We start from the raw sequence: 26,803 nt of genomic DNA on the forward strand, positions 1-26,803 counted from the left end.
TATGGCCTGTTCGAGTACAACCTGTCTATAAGTTGCCACCACTGAAATATCATGTTGAAGACATCAGTCATGACACCCCACTGAGTGACATTATACTGACACTGGGCTAACCAGTATCCTTGCTCTTACCTCTTAGTGCTAAGCGATAAGTGAGGCATTTTTGAAGTCTTTGGAATGACACAACCTGGGTTTGATTCCAGGTCTTCAGACGTTTCTTAGCCATTAGGTGACCAAAGCAGTCAATGTAGGCCTGTGAGTTAAGGAAGCCAGGACAGAGCAGAGGAAAAGCCACGGAGTATCTATCATCAGGTACATACACCTGAGAAAAGCCTTGGCATGGAACTGCTGATGAGGTAATGAGGGCTCTAGTGTATTTGGCAGATAATTACATTCAAGACTAAGTTTCTCATAGTGACGAAGTGTGCTGAAAACAGGATTATATTGATTCGGAGAATTAGCCCTTGACTTCAGATTAGAGGCATGCTACCACACTCCCGCGTCTAACACACGCCTGAAACGATGTGGAAGTGTGCTAATATTATAACGCGCAAAAGTCTTGGAAGAATTAGTTTAAGTCTAAGAGTTCTAAGCATTTCAGAATAAAGAGTAATGCTTTATGACCTTTTATTTACCCCTAAAAATACACTTTCTTTTTTCTTACAAATACAGGCCAATGCTTCGGCATGCTATATACACACTCAGTTTTTGGGGAACACATTAAACAACTGAAGATTTAACATTGGGCAAAGTGACAACGACAGCTTGACTTTCAACCACTGACAAATACCTAATTCTTCTAATTTTTGGGACATCTGGTCTGCTCTTTTTAGCCAATATACATGTGACTGAAACAAGAGTACACAATTTCCCTCTTCTCACATGGTTAGCTCCCCCATATACCTATCTTTATATTTGTTAAAAAAAAATGAGAGAGAAATATAATGTTTAGTTTTCACTAACATTAGTCCTAAAGTTACACAGTACAATAACAGGTATGTGTACTCAAGAAATTTCCCCAAGTTGCCAGGTTTATGGGCACTGTTGCCAGGTTTATAGGCGCTGTAGACAAGATAAAGCTGCAGCATATCACCACGTTGCCAGGTTTATGGGTGCTGCTGCCAAGCTTATGGGCACTGTTGCCAGGTTTATGGGTGCTGTTGCCAGGTTTATGGGCACTGTTGACAAGATAAAGCTGCAGCATATCACCAAGTTGCCAGGTTTATGGGCACTGTTGCCAGGTTTATGGGTGCTGTAGACAAGATAAAGCTGCAGCATATCCCCAAGTTGCCAGATTTATGGGTGCTGTTGCCAGGTGTATGGGCACTGTTGCCAAGTTTATGGGTGCTGTAGACAAGATAAAGCTGCAGCATATCCCCAACTTGCCCGGCTTATGGGTACTGTTGCCAGGTTTATGGGCACTGTTGCCCGGTTTATGGGTGCTGTAGACAAGATAAAGCTGCAGCATATCACCAAGTTGCGAGGTTTATGGGTGCTGTTGCCAGGTTTATGGGTGCTGTTACCAGGTTTATGGGCACTGTAGACAAGATACAGCTGCAGCATATCTCCCAGTTGCCAGGTTCATGGGCACTGTTGCCAGGTTTTTGTGTGCTGTAGACAAGACAAAGCTGCAGCATATCGGCATACACAAAACTCTTGTAAACCCTCAAGTAACCCAAAAGCCAAGTTTTTGCTCAATGGGTCATGGTGTCCATCACAGAAAACACCTGGCCTCAATGATCAAACATTTGTGATTTGCATCAAACAGATATTTTACCACATTTAACAGCCAGCTGGTTTACAAGAAGCTAACAAACACCCGGCCTCAATGGTTAAGGGGCTGTGATCCGTGGCAAAAGGGACATATTACCGCTTTTACCAGCCAGGTTTAGTTATTGTGGACCATGTGTATTACAGAAGAATGCTAGTTTACTATGAGCTAACACCCTCAATGGTTAAGGGTTTGTGATCCTTAGCAACAGGGACATTTTACCACTTAGCCAGCGAGGTTTAGTTGATGTGTTTACAGTACTCACAGCCTCCACGAGCTGACAGAGCTTGGTTTTGATGGTGATAGCATGGGCTGTGGAGTCCAGGTGTCGCACATATCTAAACAAACATAAGAAATAAACAGGTGAAAAATATGCTGACGACAAAGGTAACCTGACCAAAGGTTATGGGTAATTTGTTAAGGTGTGAAAATCTTTAGTTTATGAACATTACAAATTCAATATGGAATACTGTGAATTCCAGCTATTCAGCTTTGGCATGAAAAGAGTCTTTCTAATGACATTTTAAAATTTTTCACTTTATAGCAATTTTCTAAAAATAAAGGTAATGACAATAAAATTCAACAAAAAATTTTTCCACTTCAAGTTAAGCATATCAAACTGGCTGGGCACAAGAATAATGCCATTTGCTTTAATACCACATCAACTTTGAGGTTTGTTAATTGCATGTACATGTACATTGTTTAGTTTAACATCTAAACTGGTGACTTCCAGGTGTTCACACTGCTGTCCTGTCTTGTTCTTACGTGACAATGTTTAACATGAGTCCCTCTATACTGGTGACTGAGGTGTTCACATGGCTGTTCTGTCTTGTTCTCACCTGACAAAGTTTAATTTGAGACTCTCTATCCTCGTGACTCCCAGGTGTTCACATGACTGTTCTGTCTTGTCCTTAGCTGACAATATTTAATTAAAGACCGTCTATAATGGTGACTCCTAGGTGTTCACATGACCGTTCTGTCTTGTTCTTACCTGACAATGTTTAACATGAGTCCCTCGATACTGCTGACTCCCAGGTGTTCGCATGGCTGTTCCGTCTTATTTTCTAGGATATTTTTCAGGATAAATATGATGTTCTCAATAAACTGAGTATTTAATTCTGTTACGGTCACCTGGTAAAATTTAAAAAAAAAAAAAAAAAAAAAACCATTGTGAAATACAGTGAATACATGTAACAACTGACCATAAAAGACAGTGTTTACAATGAAGACACAGGCCCAATGGCCTTGAAAAATAGGTCAAGGTCAAGGTAAATAAAACCACAATAGGGTTTATCTACATGGCTAAATACAGATGGAGTGCAAGCTTGATAAACCTACCCACAGACATTCTAAGATCTTTACAAAGATACACACAAAGTATAATAGTGATAGTGTACAAAGAAGTGTACAAAAATGTCCTGCCACGTTGGGCTTAACCTATACCAATTGTGTCCTAACAATTGAAATTATTTACAAAACAAAAATGTACAATGTATGATTACCACACACAACCTAAATATTTTCGGTTTTCTTAATGGACAGCCATTTGTTTACAGGGAATTTCATGTTCTGAAGGTTACTAACATGGGATCCGACTCATTACTGCTAAACTACAAGAAAAGGGAGATAATCCCTGCCACTGACCTGGCCTCCCGTATCAAAGAATTTGTCCACACAGACTTTGATCTGGTCAAAGAGTATGGGGTAGACAGCCGGGTTGAGCTCGTGGCCGACCAACTCCTTGACATGCTTCTGTATCTGAGCCCCAAACTTCTCGTTTTGACACACCAGAAGTTTTAACAGGTCACCCAGAAATCTGATGAGAAATTGAGGATAAATGACATTATTCTGAGACACCTTGCAGAACCTTCGACAGGTCACTCAGAAATCTGATGAGAAATTGAGAATAAATGACATTATTCTGAGACACCTTGGAGAACCTTCAACAGGTCACTCAGAAATCTGATGAGAAATTGAGAATAAATGACATTATTCTGAGACACCTTGCAGAAGCTTCAACAGGTCACTCAGAAATCTGATGAGAAATTGAGGATAAATGACATTATTCTGAGACACCTTGCAGAACCTTCAACAGGTCACTCAGAAATCTGATGAGAAATTGAGAATAAATGACATTATTCTGAGACACCTTGCAGAACCTTCAACAGGTCACTCAGAAATCTGATGAGAAATTGAGGATAAATGACATTATTCTGAGACACCTTGCAGAAGTTTTAACAGGTCACCCAGAAATCTGATGAGAAATTGAGAATAAATGACATTATTCTGAGACACCTTGGAGAAGCTTCAACAGGTCACTCAGAAATCTGATGAGAAATTGAGAATAAATGACATTACTCTAACACACCTTGGAGAACCTTCAACAGGTCACTCAGAAATCTGATGAGAAATTGAGAATAAATGACATTATCCTGAGACACCTTGGAGAACCTTCAACAGGTCACTCAGAAATCTGATGAGAAATTGAGAATAAATGACATTACTCTAACACACCTTGGAGAACCTTCAACAGGTCACTCAGAAATCTGATGAGAAATTGAGAATAAATGACATTATTCTGAGACACCTTGGAGAACCTTCAACAGGTCACTCAGAAATCTGATGAGAAATTGAGGATAAATGACATTACTCTAACACACCTTGGAGAACCTTCAACAGGTCACTCAGAAATCTGATGAGAAATTGAGAATAAATGACATTATTCTGAGACACCTTGCAGAACCTTCAACAGGTCACTCAGAAATCTGATGAGAAATTGAAAATAAATGTCATTACTCTAAGACACCTTGGAGAACCTTCAACAGGTCACTCAGAAATCTGATGAGAAATTGAGAATAAATGACATTATTCTGAGACACCTTGCAGAACCTTTGACAGGTCACCCAGAAATCTGATGAGAAATTGAGAGTAAATGTCATTATTCTAAGACACCTTGAAGAACCTTCAACAGGTCACTCAGAAATCTGATGAGAAATTGAAAATAAATGTCATTACTCTAAGACACCTTGGAGAAGCTTCAACAGGTCACTCAGAAATCTGATGAGAAATTGAGAATAAATGACATTATTCTGAGACACCTTGGAGAAGCTTCAACAGGTCACTCAGAAATCTGATGAGAAATTGAGGATAAATGACATTACTCTAAGACACCTTGGAGAAGCTTCAACAGGTCACTCAGAAATCTGATGAGAAATTGAGAATAAATGACATTATTCTGAGACACCTTGCAGAACCTTCAACAGGTCACTCAGAAATCTGATGAGAAATTGAGAATAAATGACATTATTCTGAGACACCTTGCAGAACCTTTGACAGGTCACCCAGAAATCTGATGAGAAATTGAGAGTAAATGTCATTATTCTAAGACACCTTGAAGAACCTTCAACAGGTCACTCAGAAATCTGATGAGAAATTGAAAATAAATGTCATTACTCTAAGACACCTTGGAGAAGCTTCAACAGGTCACTCAGAAATCTGATGAGAAATTGAGAATAAATGACATTATTCTGAGACATCTTGCAGAACCTTCAACAGGTCACTCAGAAATCTGATGAGAAATTGAGAATAAATGACATTATTCTGAGACATCTTGCAGAACCTTCAACAGGTCACCCAGAAATCTGATGAGAAATTGAGAATAAATGTCATTACTCTAAGACACCTTGCAGAAGCTTGAACAGGTCACTCAGAAATCTGATGATTTTTTTTTTTTTTTTTTTTTTTTGATTGGTGTTTTACGCCGTACTCAAGAATTTTTCACTTATACGACGGCGGCCAGCATTATGGTGGGTGGAAACCGGGCACAGCCCGGGGGAAACCCACGACCATCCGCAGGTTGCTGGCAGACCTTCCCACATACGGCCGGAGAGGAAGCCAGCGTGAGCTAGACTTGAACTCACAGCGACCGCATTGGTGAGAGACTCCTGGGTCATTACGCTGCGCTAGCGCGCTAACCAACTGAGCCACGGAGGCCCCGAAATCTGATGAGAAATTGAGGATAAATGACATTATTCTGAGACACCTTGCAGAACCTTCAACAGGTCACTCAGAAATCTGATGAGAAATTGAGAATAAATGACATTATCCTGAGACACCTTGCAGAAGCTTCAACAGGTCACCCAGAAATCTGATGAGAAATTGAGGATAAATGACATTATTCTGAGACACCTTGAAGAACCTTCAACAGGTCACTCAGAAATCTGATGAGAAATTGAGAATAAATGTAATTTGATTTATGACCTTGATGTTTAATGACACACACAGCAGTACGGAGTGCCCTGGGGATAATCCCATATCCCACCCTGACCTATGATAGGTTACTGATGAACTGGTCAACCTGTCACATACACATATGCACACCACACTGGTGGAAGACAAGTGGTCTTCAATGATTTGTTAGACTGCTCCGATCAGTGCCAGGAATTTGGCTTCTTGTCACGAAGCGAATGAGCGAATCTAGAGGTTACTTGCCAAAGAACAGGATCGAATCTGTTACTCATTCAACTTCTGGATGAAGTGGTGCACCAAAGCAAAGGGTCACATTGGCCCCTCCTCCAAAAAGTTACAACATCAAATTATACATTTTTCTGAGACTCAAATAGTTTACCTTTTAACTGTTGACACATCGGAGAATGACAAATGTTAAAATAGGGAAAAACTGATGAGAAAAATCACCCAGATATCCATAAAAGGGGAAAACTGACATCTTTGTGAGAAGCTACCTGGCCGGTCACAAGTTATCATAGGCTGTGTGTACTCACTGCGTGACAGGGCAGTACGTTGACTCCAGGGTGCTGCTCTGTATCAGGCTCCCCTTTCTGTCAAACGAGCAGGATGCCAGCGACGGTAAACTGCATGAAGAAAACGTAACCTTTTATTGACATTTCCTTTATCATGATTATCCGAAGGTCACATTTATTTGACTGGTGTTTTACGCCGTTCTCAAGAATATTTTCACTTGACGACAGACAGTATTATGATGAGAGGAAACCGGGCATAGTCCTGGCAAAACCCACGACCATCCACAGGTTGCTGGAAGACCATCCCATGTATGCCCGGAGAAGAAGTCAGCATGAGCTGGTGGACTTGAACTAACAGCGATTGCATTGGTGAGAGGCTCCTGGGAAAATTCAAAGGCCTCTGCAACAATGAGCGCCTCATAAAATTAACTAATACTACTGTTAGTTTTACATTTTTACATGATATCAGTTATATAAAATATTTTAAAAAAATTTTGTTGTGTTTATGTGTGGTGTTGTCAAACTATTGCTGTTCTCCAGGTGTCATGTTTATGTATGGTGGAAACAGGAATGACTAGACTTAAAATACTGCTGTTCTCCAGGTGTCATGTTTATGTGTGCTGGAAACAGGAGTGACTAGACTCAAAATACTGCTGTTCTCCATGTGTCATGTTTATAAGTACTGGAAACAGGAGTGACTAGACTCAAAATACTGCTGTTCTCCAGGTGTCATGTTTATAAGTACTGGAAACAGAAGTGACTAGACTTAAAATACTGCTGTTCTCCTGGTGTCATGTTTATAAGTACTGGAAACAGGAGTGACTAGACTCAAATTACTGCTGTTCTCCAGGTGTCATGTTTATGTGTCGTGGAAACAGAACTGACTACACTCAAATTACTGTTGTTATCCAGGTACTAGACAAACATCCCTGCACTATAAGGGCACACTAATTTAAATTTAAAGATTTGTTTTATGGGTTGAATGAATCTATTTCCAATATCAGAAGAGGGTAAAAAAAATAAATATAAACTGGAAAATCATTAAATTTATGGGGCATCCCATTAATCTTTCCTATGGGAAATAAATATTTAAGCGATCGGAAAGCTTTACAAAAAAGGGAAATTACAAAATAAAAACAACATTAAGATCATACAAAATAAAAATACAGACTTTCAAATTTATTTATATTCCATTTTTGGATTTTTAGAGCAACTTGCCCATAATACAGGAAAACAAAATTACTGTCGCTTAAAGCTGCAATAAACCCAGGGAGGGCTTCTAGTGTTGTTTTACGCCGTACTTAAGAATATTTCCCTTATACGACAGCCATCAGCATTATGGTGGGAGGAAACCGGGCAGAGCCCAGAGGAAACACACGACCATCCGCAGGTTGCTGGAGGACATTCCCATATACAGCTGGTTGTTGTGAAAGAAAGACCCACAATAGGGAGATAAATCAGGAAAGAGATTTACCAACTGTACAAAGCTAATACCTTGTTTTATGAGCCTTGTTCTGCAGACAGACTGACCCCAGTGCACACAAGAACCCCGTCATGTTCGCCCACTCATTGGACTGATCCTGTCACACATACGACACATACGATAGTAAGAATACATCAGAATCAACACTACTTCTATAACATAAACCAATTAAGGCTAATTATTTATTTACTTATTTGACTGGTGCTTTAAGCTGTACTCAAGAATATTTCACTTATACGACGGTCACCAGCATTATAGTGGGAGGAAACCGGACGGAGCCCGGGGGAAACCCACGACCATCCGCAGGTTGCTGGCAGAACTTACCATGTACAGCTAGAGAGGACGCCAGCATGAGCTGGACTTGAACTCAAAGCGACCGCATTAGTGAGAGACTCCTTGGGTCATTACGCTGCGGGCTAACCAACTGAGTCACAGAGGCCCCTAAGGCTAATTAAGACTGTGCATTACGTGTGCTTGGGCTTAAGACTGTACTTAACAATTTTTCAGTTCGTACTATCAGTTTACATGTGTGTATGGTGTGTCTTCTTGTAGCAGAGTGAGTCCATGTCGCAAAGGTGCTGCTGCCTCAGAAGTATCATGCCGAAGACACCAGACATGACACCCCACCCAGTCATATCATACTGACACCAGGCCAATCCGTCCTGTTCCTTGCTCTAACCTCCCAGTGGTGAGCACTAAGCAAGGCAGCAGCAAGTACCATTTTTAATGTCATTGGTCATTGGTTTGACCCCATATCTCCCAATTTCACAGTGGACACTCAACCAATGAAGCAGTCAATTAAGGATAAGCATGGAGATCAGTTTATATTCGCTTAACATTAACAGCGCACTGTCGTAAATTATCCACACTCAGGTTACTACATAACTCATTGTACATGGACACCTCAATGCAATGCCATGAGGAAGTGATCTGTGTCATTTTGAAATTTCTTGTACTTAATTGTTTATCACTTGCTCTTAAAATCTTAGCATTTTTTAAACGACACTAGTTTTTTGTGAAGTTTTAATTAGTTCCTTATCAGAAAAGCTTGGACTTGAAAAGTGTAGTTTTAAGGTCTTGTGCTTTTGAAAGTGGATTTTTACGTACCAAACTCTAGGAGAAATACAGTATATCAAAACTCTAAAACTGCAACACTGGGCGGACTGGAAAGTGAAAGTGGGTGAAAAAGTACAGTGTATCAAAATAACATCCCAAACCTCTAATTCATGATCTGTAGTTGCATGATGGGAAGGTTTCCTTCTCGCCCTGATGGTTTCCATGACGACTGCAGCTCCCTCCTCCAGTTTAACTTTTGGATGATTCTCTAAGATCTTGGTGGTAGTTTCCCAGTTTCTGCAGGTGTCTTCCCAAGCCTAGTCAATCAGAACATGACTTCTATCTCAGTAATGAATATGACGACATTTCTCACAACTTCGACCATTGCCGAGCTTCCAAAGTTTTCACATTAAGTCAACAATTTTTGCAAACTTTTTGTAACTACGAATGGTCTACCTGCATATGAAATTTCAGAACAATTGGTTCAGTGTTTCTTAAGAAGATTTTTAAAGGCTTCAAACAAAATCCAATATGACGGCCCAACCACATGACCTAGAGAAAATTAAAAAAAAAAACCCTGGAGAATATCTGACAGATAAGATGAGCCAAATTTGGGACCTGTATGTTGAACAGTGTTGGAAAAATCCTGCTCACAGGGTTGGTGAAAAAAAAAAAAAATAATAAGAAAAAACAGAGCAAATACAATAGATATCCCGTTCTGTAGACCGCGATCCCTAAATAATCAAACATACAACAAAAGCTTTCCCTAATTTATTTCCTTATAGCTAAAATTGCTTCCCATGATGGTTGTATATGCATATTAATATCCTTTCATAAGTAAATTTAAAATTTCATTTTATTACATCCATATTCAAATTCTTCCCGATTTTCAGATGAAGATACCATCTACAAGCACAAGCTTACCTGCATGTTACCAGGTGTGGAATGTTCAATCTTACGTAAAAGACCCATAATTCTTTTCTGCAGTGCTGCTCTTCCTGCAATAAATTTATTTATTTATTTATTTATTTATCCGATTGGTGTTTCAGGCCATGCTCAAAAATAATTCACTTATACGACGATGGCCAGCGTAATGGTGGAAGGAAACCGGCCAGAGCCAGGGGGAAACCCACGACCATCCGCAGGTTGCTGGAAAACCTTCCAAAGTACAGGCTACGGCTTTCAGACAGGGGATTTGTCTGGAATCTGGCAAATGTCAGTGGTATATTCTGGGCAACTCTACCCATAAACCTGACACACAGGTACATTAAATATTCTTGAGCATATGGCATTCAACGCTAATCAAACAAATAATGAAACACATCTAAATGAACAACATGAAATCCGTCTGAATTTGATTTCAATTTGCTTATTTTTACATACAAAATGACAGTCATACTAAAATGCTATTATTAACAACATGTAATGGAAAAAAAAAAAAGACCAGTGGGTATTATAGTGATTTTCCTAAGAAACTTGTGACAACATATTTTCTGAGAAAGCATGACAGAAATCACATGACGGTCACTAAGTTTCCTTTACAGTGTCACAGACATACATATTTGGTTATAGGGACATGGTACCTGTAGTGAGCACAGTGCTCGCGGCTGCCAGTTCCCAGTACACCCCGTAGTTGGGCAGTATTTGTGTCACGGCGACCTCGTCTGCCCCACAGCGAATCTCCGCCTCCTCACAGAGCAGCGTGAAGCACGACATGGCCGTGAGGACGGCGTCGATGTCAATACTCCATAGGTACATAAAAAACACCACCTGGGGAGAGATGTGGAAACTTCATGTAAAGATTCAGTGTTTACATTTATTCTTTAACACATCCTTTTATATTGGCTATGGAAAAATCAGAGCAAATCTAAAATGTTTAAAAAAACAACAAAAAAAAAAAAAATGAGGGGAATGTCAGTGGAAAGATTATTGAAACCTACATTTGAAACAGATGTAAATCTTTAACCTATTCAAACTCAGATGCACATTTTTCAGTTTGACTATATGCCTACAATTATTATGAAAACGATGCTAAAAAAGATTTGTTTGTGTCACTAAAGAGCTGCAAGCTTCATAAAAGTGTGCAAATTATTTCTCTACACTCCATGGTTCTCTCAGAATGTTTCAAAATATTGGTTGCATAGACAGTTGAGAAGGTTTAAGAATTAGGGAGATTTATTTTCCTATTTGTAAAAGTTTTTTTCAACAAATTACTTGTAAAAGTGGTGACATGGTTTTACCACACATATCGGCTTTATGTACTACATATAGACAATGTTGAATGGCAATGATGTTTTTTTTTTCTCGTGAAACTGAGCTGTGAAATGTGCAAATCATGCAAATAACATAAACAGCATATTCTAACATTAAATACTAATTATAGAATTCGGGTAAAAAATAATTATTACTTTTCAAACTCAACACTGATCATCCTAACATTAAATACCAGTACCATAATTAGGGTCAGAAAAAACTCAAAGTTTTTTTGTTGCAGATAGCATAGTGTAACTTGATACGGGTCTCCTGCTTCATATGTATGTAAGGAATATTGTTTTATTAACTCTTGATTCTTCTTAACTTCTTCCCTTTAAAGGAGAAGAAAACTTAAAAACATGACAATATAGGATGAAACGAGCAGATTTTTTTCTATCTCGTGGTGCCTGATGCATAATTTTGCGATTTTTCCTCGCCATACACGTAAAGCCTGAAAACGGCAAAGCTGGCATAAATCGTTGAGTTCATCGCGTCCTCCATCTTTAACACCCTTTAATTTACGCCTAGGGTGTCTTGCCTCTCAGCAAATGAGAGTTGTTTTAAAACTGCCGGCTTGTTCATGTAAACTCGGAACCAACGTCCAACATTCCGGTTTTCCAATCGTCAAGCGGAATATGAACTGTACTGTTCGCTACCTTCTGGGAAGAAGAGTTCTACCAGAAATGTACGAACTGAACTTTGGTGGTTTCCGACTGCAATTCTCCTCCTAACCCAGAAGGCTTCAGGACTAGTTCTTAGGCAAAATGGAGTCGCCCACAGCAGATTTTGGCGCCGACTTTATTTATAATTTATCAACTTGAGGTACGTATTAGAATTTTTTTATGGTATACACCTGAGAGGAAATGCATACTCTTTTCAATGTTGTTTCATTGATATTTAAATTTTCTTCTCCTTTAACTATTTTTCGTCTCAACTCGTTTCAGTCTCAACTGAGCCGGTATTTGTACCAGCCTCGAGTTTGTGCCCTTCTGTCTCTTACCTCTAGCTTGATATGAGCTTGTCGACACATACGGATGTTACTGCCAAAGTTGGCGTACTCCTTGTGCTTCTGCAGGAATGTATTACGCCACACCAAGATCTCTCTTAGCCATTTTAAAATCTCAGTGTAGTTCAACATGTGATGTTGGATCAGCTTTTGGGAGATGGAGAAAAGAACATGGGAGCTGAAAGTATAAACGACCAGAGTTTTGAGTTTGTCAACATGTTACCTGAGCTACGAGACAAAACCCACCTACTGTAATTCTTCAACCTTATTGCTTGTTTGTAAAGTACTTATTCAAACATATTCTGTGTGGACTGATAAAATTATACTTTCTGTGAAGCCCTGAAATTGGCCAATTCAATTAAAACAGTTTTGTCTTGAAAACCAAACGAAAAATGTGCACAAATTACACTGAAATGGTTCAGGAATTGGGGTAGTCAATAACTCGAAACTGCGATGTTTACTGTTATTCTGCTTATCCTTTTTTATTTCGCCATAGCACAAAGAGAGTAATTATATGGGAAAAATGTAATCCAATGGTGTTCACTTTTATATACAATTACAACTATCACAGACTAAAGTTCAGTCAGGGGCTCATTTAATCTTTCACTCTTCAAATCAGAATAAAAGCACTATTAACTCACCTTGATGTTTACAGTTGTTATAAATTGATTCATTCTGATATAGACTTTTGCGGAAAACATGTATTTTATTTGATTATATTAGTTTTAGTACATACCTGACATCCCAGAATGTACTGATGGGAGCTTCGGGGTTCCACAGCTCTATGTTATCTGGCTGGTGAAGACACAGCAGGGACTGAAACAGGAAATGTGAACAATTAATTCAGACATCAGAGAATATGACAGACAAGTCAACATTCATTATGCACCAGCACATGCCAGCAAGAATCGGTTGCCTATATGCAGTGTATGTGTATCTGCTAAAGTGTCCCCTTAAAAAAACATTTCCCCTTAAAAAAAACATTTCCCCTTAAAGAAATAGTTTTATTATTTACACAAGGGTAAAAATATCAAAATTGCCTTTTGACAGATAAAAGCAATCTTTCACACTACGCAAACAGAACACCACTTATTGATAAAATAATTTATGAAAATTTATGACTTATTTATGAAATAATCATTAATAAAAGTTTAATGTCTACTCCCTTCCCTTACCATATTTCGTATTATTACCATTATAAACAGTCAACATACATGTAAATAATACATGGAATTTTTCACACCATAAACATTTTTATCTAAACTTCACCTCCCATTCACATAATATTTTTGTTATTCAAACTTCCCTGTGCAACATTTGCATCGTTATATGCAGCCCACTATAAACACTCAGCATCTCACTGACTTATCCACTCAAATGACCCTTATGGTATTCAAACTTCCTTGTGAATTATCCATGTCATTATCGCAGCTGTCATTCGTACCTCCATGGCCTCCTGGGCAATCTCCGGCATGCTTTGTTGGTGAACCAGGGACACCAAGCCATTGATCAGCTCTAATGTACTGCTCTGGATCTCGTGACCAAGCTTACCAGGATTCTGAAAAAAGGTAAACAGTCTAAGCATAACTGTGTAATGATTAAAGGTTTTAACTACACGAGTCACGCCAGGATTTGAACCCAGTCTCAGCAGCCAACATCTACCAACTGAGCTAAAAGGAATTCCTGCTAGCTACTGCTAGTGTAAGTAGTGTACAGCTGCTCCTCTTTACACTCCTCCCCATTTAAATCTTCCCCTCTCCCAAGACACACCTACATTCACAGGCCCAAAGCCCTGCGCTTCTATTTATTTATTTGATTGGTGTTTTTTTTCACTTATATAATATTTCACTTATACGACGGCAGTCAGCATTATGGTGGGTGGAAACCGGGCCCAGTCCGGGGGAAATCCACGACCATCTGCAGGTTGCTGGCAGACCTTCCCACTTACGGCCGGAGAGGAAGCCAGCATGAGCTGGACTTGAACTCACAGCGACGGCATTGGTGAGAGACTCCTGGGTCATTACGCTGCGCTAGCCCTGCGCTTCTAGAAAAGCTGTTCGGTCACAGCACCAGTGTAATGGATGAATGTTTTAACTACGTGGGTCACACCAGGATCCTAACTCGGGCCTCGGCAGACAAGGTCCAGAGCTCTACAAACTGAGCTTATGGGCTACTAACCCACAAACTACTGCTTGTATAAGCACTGGAAAGCTGCTTCCATTTCAACTGTAACAAACAAATACTGCATGTTGCATATCTTATTTAGTCAAATAATCTTTACCTTAGCTAGCTCGTTCAATTTACAAAGAAACTGTTCTTCCCTAAAGCCTTCACAGAGAAAACAATATATAGGATAGATGTACTTCAAAATCCAATCCAAAAAATACATCAATATATATAAAACAAGACAAAGTATCATGTACATGCTAGATGCCTCAAGTGGGTACAAGTACCTGACCTCTAATCTCAAGAAGCCTGCTTGGTATGAAGTGGCCCTTAGCTATTATCTGAAAGAACATTTCATACCTGTACAACATACCTGTATTTGGTCAGGGTAATCTAGGGATAACCTAGATACCCTGTTAAATTCATCAACCTTTTCAAATGTGAAAAAGCAATTTTACAGCAAATTATGCACATTTTTAATTCGATTTTGGAGACAAAACTACACTTTGTTGGATTTTCCAAATTCAGGGCTTCATAAAAAAAGGTATAATTTTATCAGTCTATACAGAATACTAAAAATGCCTTCAGAATATGCTTGGATAAATGCCTGCGAAAAGGTTGAAGAATTACAATAAGCCCGTTTCATTAAACCAGGACGTAATTTCCATGCTTGCTGGAAATTAGTTACTAAATTTGATATAACCTTTTTGATAAATACACAGGATAGGGCTGTACTTATTTATTTGAATGTGGCTTATGCCGCACTCAAGAATATTTTACTTATACAATGGCGGCCAGCATTATGGTGGGAGGAAACCGAGCAGAGCCTGGGGGAAACCCACGACCATCTGCAGGTTGCTGGCAGACCTTCCCACTTACTGGACTTGAACTCACAGCAAATGCATTGGTCTACAGCAACCTGTGGATGGTCATGGATTTCTGCTTTTATTTCCCACCATAATATTGTCCATTGTCGCATAAAGTGAAATATTCTTGGGTAGAGCATAAAACATGTCAGATAAATAAATAAAACCCCCACAAGGCTCTATGGGAACTGTTTGACACTCTACAGTCACCAAGGCGACCTTGAAAACGAAAGTCTGAACAATCCCGAAAATTCCTGTCTGAGGCTGGGACTGAACGAATGTCCTACGTTTTCCAGGAGATTAAGAAACAAGCTCTTTAACTGTGCGTCCACAACTCACCACGTTTCAAGTGAACAGAAGAGCAAATGATTTGTGTAGTACTCACATGTAACATGAGGTAAGGGTCAGCATGTATGAGCCTGACGATCCACAATAACAGCTCCTTGTAGCTGACAGAGTCCTCCGTGGCTTTGATCAGCTTAAGTCCCGTCACTCGGGTGATACTCTGTCACAATCACAAGAAGAAGAAGTCAATGTCAAACATGTCATGATTATTCAAGGTTCCTTGGCTTCAATGTTCAGTCGCAACAACAATAACAACAACATATCTATACAAATGTCAATTTTTCATAATTAGTTTAGGTCGCGTAGCTTTTAAGATACATATAAAGGCAAAACTGCCATATTGAACACGACCTTAATATATACACTGCATAGTAATGAGGAGTACAGCCTTGAACAGTTTATTAATTTATCTGATTGGTCTTACACCGTACTCAAGAATATTTCATTTATACGATGGCAGCCAGCTGTCGTATGGTGGGAGGAAACCAGGCAGAGCCTGAGGGAAACCTTCAACCATCCCCACGGTGTGCACAGTCCTTACCACTTACGGCCAGAGAGGAAGCCAGCATGAGCTGGACTTCAACTCACAGCGACTGTATTGGTGAGAGGCTCCTGGGTCATTACGCTGCGCTAGCGCGCTAACCAAATGAGCCACGGAGGCCCCCTTGAACAGTTTAAACTAGACCCAAGAATATTCCATTTTTGCCAAAAACAAAGGCAGGGGCTTTTAAAATTTGTCAACATATAGTTTAAGGTAATTCGACAGTGGCAAAACCATCTCACCTTACCAGGTACATGATAAATCATCTGGCTTAAAAACTACCTCAAGCTGGAGGAGTTGGATTTGAACTTGCAGACTCAATATCCATCAATTTATTTATTGGATTGGTGTTTCATGCTGTACTCAAGAATATTTCCGAACAGAGCCTGGGGGAAACCCATGACCATCCGCTGTGTGCTGGCAGACCTTCCCACTTACGGTCGGAGAGGAAGACAGCATGAGCTGGGCTTGAACTCACAGCGACCACATTTGTGAGAGGCTTCTGGGTCATCACGCTGCGCTAGTGCGCTAACCAACTCAGCCACAGATGCCCCTCATTATCCATCAAGCAAGATGTTTCCTGGGCAAATCATTAAATGCTCCAGGCAGTGTTGGCCTTGAAAAAAAGTTAATTCAGCACAATCCAAAAGATAAGTCAAGGTTGACAAGAGTACAGCGCACTATAATTACCTATTCTGTCACATGAAAACATATACATGCACTCATATTCCATTTATCACAGTAGTACTGAAACAGGATAACGGAGAAGCCTAGTAAACACTGACAGAATGACAACTTGAAAGTGAAAAAATGTACAGCTGTAGCGCTCACCTGTGGAATTTTCATCAGGTGTTGCTGACCCAGACAGCCCTGTGTGAACTTGTTGAGGGTATCGGTGAACATAGAGCGCAGCTCGGCAGCCTTTCCATAAATCACTGTGATCTGAGGCCACCAGGAGAGGCGAGGCTGCAACAGGTGGCCGATACATGGTATTAACATCATGAAGAAACTTCACATATATTAGTCATATATATATACAAAATAATGTAAAACTGATAAAGAAACTTCACATACACAGGGTATATGCATACGGAAATATGTAAACTGATGGCGAAACTTCACTTACAAGGGGATATGTGCATGGAAATATGTAAAACTGATGACAAAACTTCACACACACTAGATACATGCATACGGAAATAGGTAAAACTGGTGACGAAACTTCACACACACAGGGTATATGCATACGGAAATAGGTAAAACTGATTACGAAATTTCACATACACTGGGTATATGCATACAGAAATAGGTAAAACTGATTACGAAACAGCACATACACAGGGTATATGCATACGGAAATAGGTAAAACTGGTGACGAAACTTCACATACACTGGGTATATGCATACGGAAATAGGTAAAACTGGTGACGAAACTTCACATACACTGGGTATATGCATACGGAAATAGGTAAAACTGATTACGAAACTGCATATACACTGGATATATGCATACAGAAATATATAAACTGATGACGAAACTGAACATACACTGGGTATATGCATACGGAAAGAGGTAAAACTGATGACGAAACTGCACATACACTGGATATATGCATACAGAAATTTATAAACTGATGACGAAACTGAACATACACTGGGTATATGCATACGTAAATAGGTAAAACTGATGACGAAACTTCATATACACTGGATATATGCATATAGAAATATATAAACTGATGACGAAACTGAACATACACTGGGTATATGCATACAGAAATATATAAACTGATGACGAAACTGCACATACACTGGATATATGCATACAGAAATATATAAACTGATGACGAAACTGAACATACACTGGGTATATGCATATGGAAATAGGTAAAACTGATGACGAAACAGCACATACACTGGATATATGCATACAGAAATATATAAACTGATGACGAAACTTCACATACACTGGGTATATGCATACGGAAATAGGTAAAACTGGTGACGAAACTTCACATACACTGGGTATATGCATACGGAAATAGGTAAAACTGATTACGAAACTGCACATACACTGGATATATGCATACAGAAATATATAAACTGATGACGAAACTGAACATACACTGGGTATATGCATACGGAAATAGGTAAAACTGATGACGAAACTGCACATACACTGGATATATGCATACAGAAATATATAAACTGATGACGAAACTGAACATACACTGGGTATATGCATACGGAAAGAGGTAAAACTGATGACGAAACTTCACATACACTGGATATATGCATACGGAAATAGGTAAAACTGATGATGAAACTGCACATACACTGGGTATGTGCATACAGAAATAGGTAAAACTGATGACGAAACTGCACATACACTGGGTATATGCATACAGAAATATGTAAAACTGATGACGAAACTGCACATACACTGGATATATGCATATGGAAATATGTAAAACTGATGATGAAACTTCACATACACAGGGTTTACGCATACAGAAATAAGTAAAACTGATGATGAAACTTCACATATACAGGGTATACAAGTACAGAAATATTAATAAGTACAATTGATGAAAGAAACTTCACATATACTGGGCATACGGGTGTACATGAAAAACTGATAAAGAAATTTTACATATACAGCGTATATATGTGTACAGAAATATGTAAAGCTGATGACGCACCTACATGTACAATACATTTACATGTAACAGAAAGATGTAAACTTATCAGATAAATCTCCTAGTCCATTAGCATTCATGAAATGTCTTGTCCTTCTCAACATTAATTGTTCAGATTAGATTTTGTCACATAAAGCTTACTTAAGAATTTAAAACATTTTTTGTCAGATTTCCAAAAAATGGACCCTATATATAACTCTTCGCATTTTGAAATGTTTGCAGAGATATGCGATGAATGCTTCTTCTTTTAGGCAAAGAGACTTCTGCACCCAGTTCTGAGGGTCTAGCACAGGGTGTGTACAGAAGAGCTTGACATAAAACTCTCACGAAGTTCTCACAGCTCTTCCAATGCACGATCTACATGTAGTATACCTCGCTAAGAATGAAATTTGAACACCATGGACTTTTGACAATACCTGCATGATGATCCTATAGAGCGCGTTGACTAAAACATAATGATAGACCGACGGGGAGTTAGGGTTGAGGCAAACTTTCAAGACGTCGTTGCTGTAAGGGTTGATGCGGAAAAACGACACAAAGCAGTCAATGACTAGATCCAGGTCCTGACCCACAATGCTCTGGTTCCGTGAGAAAGGCTTGCTGGGGCTGGGGTTGAAGAGTAAAATCTATAACAGGAAAGACAGACATACAAGGAAAATTTTAAATACGTGTCTCTTTTATTAGGGTTTTACATGCACGTCATAGTCAACTTTAATTAAATTTTACAACTATGTGACTTTATGGGTGAATAAAAACACATGACTGAAACCACAGCGACTAGTAACAAAAACAAAAAAAAAAACAACAAACTTTCTCCTGCAAAATCACTCAGACCTGGATTTGAACTCTTTACCTCATGGATGAAGTGCTTGTGATCTTGTGAGTGCAGGGCATTTTACCACTTGATCAGCAATAAAACAGTTTTTATTAGTTATACTCAACTGTGATTTATCATTTGGATCTCCGTATGTAATTAAATATTTATTCCAAGCATATTCATTGTTTTATTGTTTTTTTTTCACACAAACAAAAAAAAATAAATTTTAAATTGAGACAGCAACTGAAATAAAAAGTTTGACCGAAGTACTTGTGATCTGGAGTGCAGTGTATTTGACCACTTAATCAGCAATAACATAAAACTATAAATTACAACCAATTTAAAAATTTAAATTTTAAAATAAAAATTTTGACTGATTAATGAAGAAATGTTATATTCACTTTTACGACAATGGCCAGTTTTCTGGGTACAATTAAACCACCAATACTGAAATTCTTTTTTCATTTGTTGGAGGAAAAATCAGCCCAGAGTACAATGATATGTATATATATACTACCTTTAAATCCTGAATGACGGTTTGCACCAAGGAGAAGAGAACATTCAAACGGTCTTTCTGATTGATGTAGGTGGAAGCCTTACACAGACGCACGCACGTGACCGCAGCACCCTCTGTCAGCTGACGCGATACGCCGTGATGACCCGAGATCGCACGCCTCAAATCATCAATAAACTGTTTCTGTAAATTACATTTAAAAATGTGACTAATGTGAATTTTTTTGTCAGCTTAGCAACAGAACTTTTTAAGGACTACTGGAAAACAATATGCATTACTGGAGAGAGAAAAGAAACATTTAAAACCAATAAAAAAACCCCTATCTGTTACTTACTATTTTATATTTGAATTCATTGATCTCCTTGGTGTTTACTGTCATACTCGAGACTTTTTTGTTGTATTATCTTACAAGAAGAGCCGATTTCACATACTTCTATGGACAGTTAACTTGTTTTAATTATTACATATTTTATCTACAATAAATTTTTAACATTTATCAGATTATTAACACAGTCCTAAGATTATAAAAACAGTTTTTAACCTTTTTCTGATGTTGAGCTGAACAAGGGGCCCCATTATCAGCATTGTTGATCTCTTCAAGGATTTTCTGTAAAAGAAGTTTTCAAAGCAAAAATTAACTACAATTGCTTTCGCTTCAAAAAGCCTTCACTCTCTATTTTCAGTGTTTCTGTGTGAAGTTGCCTCACACCTGTCCAAGAACACATCGGTCACAAATGCTCATCAAGGTGACTCAAAATGACATATCACAGTTTACCTGAAACTATATGTATCACAGAATTACAAATGTGAGCAATTTGAAAAAGCGTTGCATTCTGCAGTTTTCAAAAAACAGAAAAGAAAAATAACCAACTGTAACCTGTTAAGATTCAACTCAATCCAAAAGTGGTCTTTGAAAAAGGCTGTTTCAGTTTGATGTTGTACAAAATCACAGAAGCTACAGGTATAGGTAACAAGACAATGATATCCGTTTTCTTAAATTTCAACAACATAGTTAGTCTTCACGAAAAACTTAGTGAAAAAGATCCCTAATGATCTATTATCATAATTGCAGAATTAAGCCTTGGGGAAAAAGTTATTTTACAGTGACGAAACTTTCTATGAGCACAGAATTGTTATATGTTTAACGGATAACTCCAAGTAAGTACATACCATAATTCTTCCACCTTTTCAACCACCTATACAACCAATATTTTGAAACATTCTGAGAAAACTATGGGTTGTAGAGATATATGTTGCACAGTTTTAAGAGGCTTGCATCTTTAGTTACATAAATAAATCATATTTAGCACCATTTTCATAATAATTGTATGCATAACTTCCACTGCAAAAAGTGCTCTGGTGACTGAAAAGGTTCGAGATTTGCAGTAAAGATCTTCTTGACTTCTTCTATAACACCGCATGTTAATTCATCCACCCAGTAGCATTACTCACTGGACAGAGAACCAGTAACATCATCTGGAATGGCCACACTACCGCTTTTTTTCTGGACGTCTCCGCAAACGTGATATAAATCTCAAACAGCTTGTCACAACAATCTGAAATGAAATATTCGGTACTATTAAATAATAGTGCAGTTGTTCATTCTAGGAATGGGGTACTGTAAGTATTTTTAAGGTTAGACTAAGGGATAAGCTACAAAAAAAGTGACCAGATTGCTGACGAACACACTGTTTTCTTCTGTGACGCTGCAGTTCTTGTGTTCTACCTAGGTGTTTTACAAGCACTCATACACCCATAACAAGAACAAACCAGTGCATAGCTTTGGACTGCTTTGATACAGGGGGGAAGGAGTTCTACAATTTATAATTTGTCAACAAACTGAAGATGGGGGGGGGGAGGGGGGGACAAAGGGAGGTAACTGGACAATTTGAAGACATGGTTAAGGTTCACCAGCTGAACTGGTTTCCACAATCTACACAAACTCACCTTGTAACTCTTCATTAGGTTGTTTCTGTAGTTCAGTAAACTCTTGGGGGTAATTATCCATCCAGTTCCATATGGCCTGGAAAACCAAAGCACAGGACGTTAACAATTTCCCACAATTCATTTTTTCCTTGGTTGGCGTTCTACGCCGTACAGCGATAACATTTCACTGTAATTCTTCAACACTTAAAACAAGATATCAAATCATAGAAGCGACGTTATTTTGGAAGAGAGGTGAAAACAGGCCAAACTGGTCGCAGACTTTTTTAGCTGAGGTGCTAGATAACTCTAATAAGGCAGTCTTACGAGAACCTGGGATGGACCATGTCGTCACACCACTCATACCCAATGCCCATGGGGTTAAAAGGCAAAACAGGGTGCGAGTGACGTAAGCAGAAACAGCTGTGTCCTCAGGTTATAGAAATAACTTGAGTCTGATTGGATGAAACTGATAACATGGCAGTGCTTTCAACTGTCTCAATGTGCATGATTTTGCTTATTTTGAACTGCAATATCTCGGTTGTGCAACAACACAAAAATATAAAGTTATTTTTCTTTAAACTTTCTGTATGATATGCTATCGAAGCATATATACATTTGGTCTAGTGTTGTCCTTTCTTTTAAAAAGGAATGAGTCAGATTTCTGGGCCTCTGTGGCTCAGTTGCTTAGCACGCTAGCACAACGTAATGACCTCCAACTAATGCTGGCTTCCTCTTCGGCCGTACGTGGGAACGTCTGCCAGCAACCTGCAGAAGGTCGTGGGTTTCCCCCAGGCTTTGCCTGGATCCCTCCCACCATAATATGCTGGCCGCCGTCATATAACAGAAATATTCTTGAATACCGAGTAAAACACCAATCAAATAAATAAATAAATGAGTCAGATTTCAGGGTTCCTTTCCTCTCTTTCATCACAAACTAGAACTGTATTTTCAGACAAAAAAATGCAATTCAAAATGGAACAGAAAACAACGCATCTTTTACTTCTTTCACATGAACTGAAACGTACCCTTTCTAAGTTAAATGCCAGACAAAATAACACCTGTTTGGGTTTGAGGGACTTCAACTTCTGGACACATTCTGAAAAACAAACAAAATGTTTACATTTTTAAAGCTGAAACCATTACTCACACTGTAGGCAAACCTTTCATTATTTGTTATTTTCATATTGTAAATCCATAAATCCTATTTACGAGTAAAAATCATGTTAGATACGCCGAGCACATACTTAAAAATGCACACTTATATTTGTTAAGATTTAGGAGTTTTATTTAATTTCTTATTGTTTCTCTTTATACAGGAAGACTTTGTGACCTTAAGTGAGGTAAGCGCACTGCTTCCCGGACTGATACCTGTGAGGAGTTTGGTGAGGCGTGAGCAGTCGACATTGATGTGTTGTATAAGGTCGAGATCTGACATATCAGGGGGGTCCTCACATGGAGCAGACAAGGTGGCCAGCCGTGGCTTACACAAACTAAGGAAAAAGCAAAAGATAGTAAATTTATAGACAAAAATATATATAAATACTTAATTAAAGTCATATCTGATAATGACTCTTTTGATGATTACTGATTGTCGGCTCAAAAAACACAATGGTCTCTTTTCTGATTTCTGAAATCTTTTGATTCATTTATTTATTTGATTGGAGTTTTACACCGTACTCAAGAAGAGCCTGAGGAAAATCCACAACCATTTGCACGTAGCTGGCAGGCCTTCCCATGTACACATACGGCCAGAAAGAGGGTTCACAGCTTTGAAAAGATTGAGAAATAAGGGTAATTACAAAATAAAATTTGTCTATTATAAATGCACTAAAACTACACCTCGTAAAGTACTATATTTTGAGCTAAAACTTACACTTGTTTCCAAGGACATCATCCTTCCTTTAAACCAAGCCTCAAAAGGCCTTCCTAAGATTATTGGGGGAATTCACAGAACCACCCAAAATGTGCAACATGGTCATGGTTGAAATCAAAAGTCATTTACAACATAGGGTCCATTACCTTGCTGAGATTCTGTTGAAGACGGCTGTGAAGTTGTTGAGGCTGAGAGCGAAGAGGACGTTGGAGGCGAGAGCTTTAAGGCGGGGGTTGAGGGGAGTATCAATCTGGTTATTCAGGAACTGAAATCAACAACAACATGCCTCGTTTATTTATTCATTTATTTGATTGGTGTTTTACATCTATGCAATACTCAAGAATATTTCTCTTGTACGATGGCATGAGCATTAGGGTGGGAGAAAACCGGGGAGAGCCCGGGGGAAACCCACAACCATCTGCAGCTTCCTGGAAGACCATGTACGCCTGGAGAGGAAGCCAGCATGAGCTGGACTTGAACTCACAGTGACTAGTGAAAGGTTCCTTTGTCATTGCGCCATGCTGGCGTGCTAACCACCTTGGCACAGAGGCCCCCAAGCCTCATTCAAATCATGAACCAAAAACATACCAGGGTCAAAAACAAAGACAAAGATGTGCCCAAAGTAGGAAGCTGTATTTGGCCTTGTATGCATAATGGATTTTCAAAAAAAGCAAAGTAGCAGTCTGCAGAAGTCTGTCCATTAATGTCCTTTGGCATGTCCTTAATACTGTGATCATGTCAGCCAGTAGTAACATGCCATACTGTAAGTACATCAAATTTATCAACCCACTCATGACCTCATCCATCATTCTAAATGGTCGTCATGCTTATGACAAGACTGCCACAGATATAGCAAATAAAAAAATTCACGACCTTTCATGGCCAAATCTGACAATTAATTAAGAACTTCTACTGTGCAAAATAAAAAAAACAAATATGAAGACTAGTAAGGCAGCATCAGAGGATATATCTCAAGTAGACTGGATTAACGAGGAAATAAAGAAAGGTCACGATAATTTCATGATATGGAACATTTATTCCCAAATATTCAAGCCATCTAACGACTATTGTAGCCCTTGTGTATGTATATGTACATGTATGTTTCCATATTTGTCCTTTTTTTGCTGAGGGTCTCTGTGGCTCGGTTAGCGCGCTAGTACAGCGTAATGACCCAGAAGCCTCTCACCAATGTAGTTTCTGTGAGTTCAACTCCAGCTCATGCTGAAGTGGAAAGGTCTGCCGGCAACCTGTGGATGGTCGCGGGTTTTCCCAGGCTCTGCCTGGTTTCCTCCCACAACAAAGCTGGCTGCCGTTGTATAAGTGAAATATTCTTGAACGCTGCGTACAACACCAATCAAATAAAATAATAAATAAATCCTTTTGTTTTTGATTTTTGCATCCAAAAAGTCTGGTATTTGAGACTAAAAGTGAGGAAGAATTTCAAGGGACCTACCTTGCACATCTCCGGCAGAAGCAGTCTGACATACATTGTCTCATCAAACCTTGAAGTATCCTCTGGTTGCTGAAAACACAAAATGTACACTTTAACTCTGCGTATCTGTAATAATCTGAACACAACTCAGTGGAAATATCATACAACACGTCATTAAGGTAAATTTATTTAGCGGCTCTCCTGTTGTTGGTGAACCCACAAAAAAAAAAAAGAAAAGAAAATACAATACTACAAAGCTGTTGGTTTAGATCACAGTTAATAATATCTCCTCACAAAATAAATAAAGATACAATAAAATAAAAACTTAACGTTTTTATAAGATTACTTCTGTGCTGAGAACATTAATTATTTATGCTTCAAGAACTTAGTACAGATCCTACTTTGTTTGGTGATGATTAAGTCATGAGGTACATGGTATCCGATGATATACCCTGAACGTGGTCTCCTGACAGCTCAATTTCACTCTAGCGAACAATGATGTACAATGATAGTGTTCACAATAAAAAAAAAAAGAAAACACGTACAGGAAGTATATCTGTTCCACAGGTCATCTTGACCTTCTCACTCGTTTAAAATGTCGAGTGAGTTGTCGAGTGGCATGTGCTAAGACAGTACAACCGAATGAACCAAATCTGGTGACATTGCAGCGAGGTGACAAGTACTCACGGAGTTAAGGACCTGTTCCAGCGTGTCCAGAATGATGAGCTGCGACTCATAATAGTTCCTCTCTGCCTCAGGTCCTATGATACGCTGTGGATGGAAGGATTACAATTTTGTTCACTAGTTCATTTACTTATCTTTTATAGGATGGAGGAAACCCTCGTTCCGCAGTAACCCACTGACCTTCACCAGGTACCTTACAAATATATTGACTGAAAGCCCCAGCCAATACTGATTCATTGATTGACTAGGTTTTAGCAACATGCTTAATATGTTTCATTTTGATACTATAAGTACACCACCAGAGCGCATGTAATGTGCTTCTCTGCTGCAGGATGGATTTCCAGCACTCTTTTAACTAGTACTGTTTCACTGAGACAACTTACCAAAGGCAAGTAAACTGCCCTACCAGAGCCAATATATCGATACGGGTCAACCAGTCGTTGCACTAAGCCCTAAATGCAGAACGCCGGTTGGAATGCCTGGAGTAAAACACCACCAGCCTCCAGCAAATAACTCCTCAACAGTCCCACGTTTTAAGTACAGGTGTTTCTCACAATGACAGAGGACATAATTAGTGACCTCCAATGAAATTCACTTAAACAACCACAACGGTA

General features: G+C 38.9%; 1 protein-coding gene across 1 annotated transcript in view; it reads right to left on the reverse strand.

The window, feature by feature from the left end:
- The window catches only part of LOC135476120 (neurofibromin-like), an 82,917-nt gene that overhangs the window by 51,415 nt on the left and 4,699 nt on the right, over positions 1–26,803 (reverse strand). Inside the window, 23 exon segments of the mRNA XM_064756024.1 lie at positions 2,034–2,106; positions 2,760–2,899; positions 3,413–3,584; positions 6,550–6,639; positions 8,023–8,108; positions 9,229–9,384; positions 9,992–10,065; positions 10,651–10,837; positions 12,321–12,504; positions 13,063–13,142; positions 13,771–13,884; positions 15,744–15,863; positions 17,076–17,210; positions 19,360–19,569; positions 20,278–20,457; positions 20,816–20,881; positions 21,727–21,830; positions 22,222–22,297; positions 23,226–23,296; positions 23,569–23,690; positions 24,220–24,338; positions 25,527–25,595; positions 26,193–26,276. Of these exon segments, the coding sequence (XP_064612094.1) occupies positions 2,034–2,106; positions 2,760–2,899; positions 3,413–3,584; positions 6,550–6,639; positions 8,023–8,108; positions 9,229–9,384; positions 9,992–10,065; positions 10,651–10,837; positions 12,321–12,504; positions 13,063–13,142; positions 13,771–13,884; positions 15,744–15,863; positions 17,076–17,210; positions 19,360–19,569; positions 20,278–20,457; positions 20,816–20,881; positions 21,727–21,830; positions 22,222–22,297; positions 23,226–23,296; positions 23,569–23,690; positions 24,220–24,338; positions 25,527–25,595; positions 26,193–26,276 (2,712 nt within the window).

The sequence above is a fragment of the Liolophura sinensis genome, chromosome 10 (genome assembly GCF_032854445.1).
Source record: "Liolophura sinensis isolate JHLJ2023 chromosome 10, CUHK_Ljap_v2, whole genome shotgun sequence".
Classification (NCBI taxonomy): domain Eukaryota; kingdom Metazoa; phylum Mollusca; class Polyplacophora; order Chitonida; family Chitonidae; genus Liolophura; species Liolophura sinensis.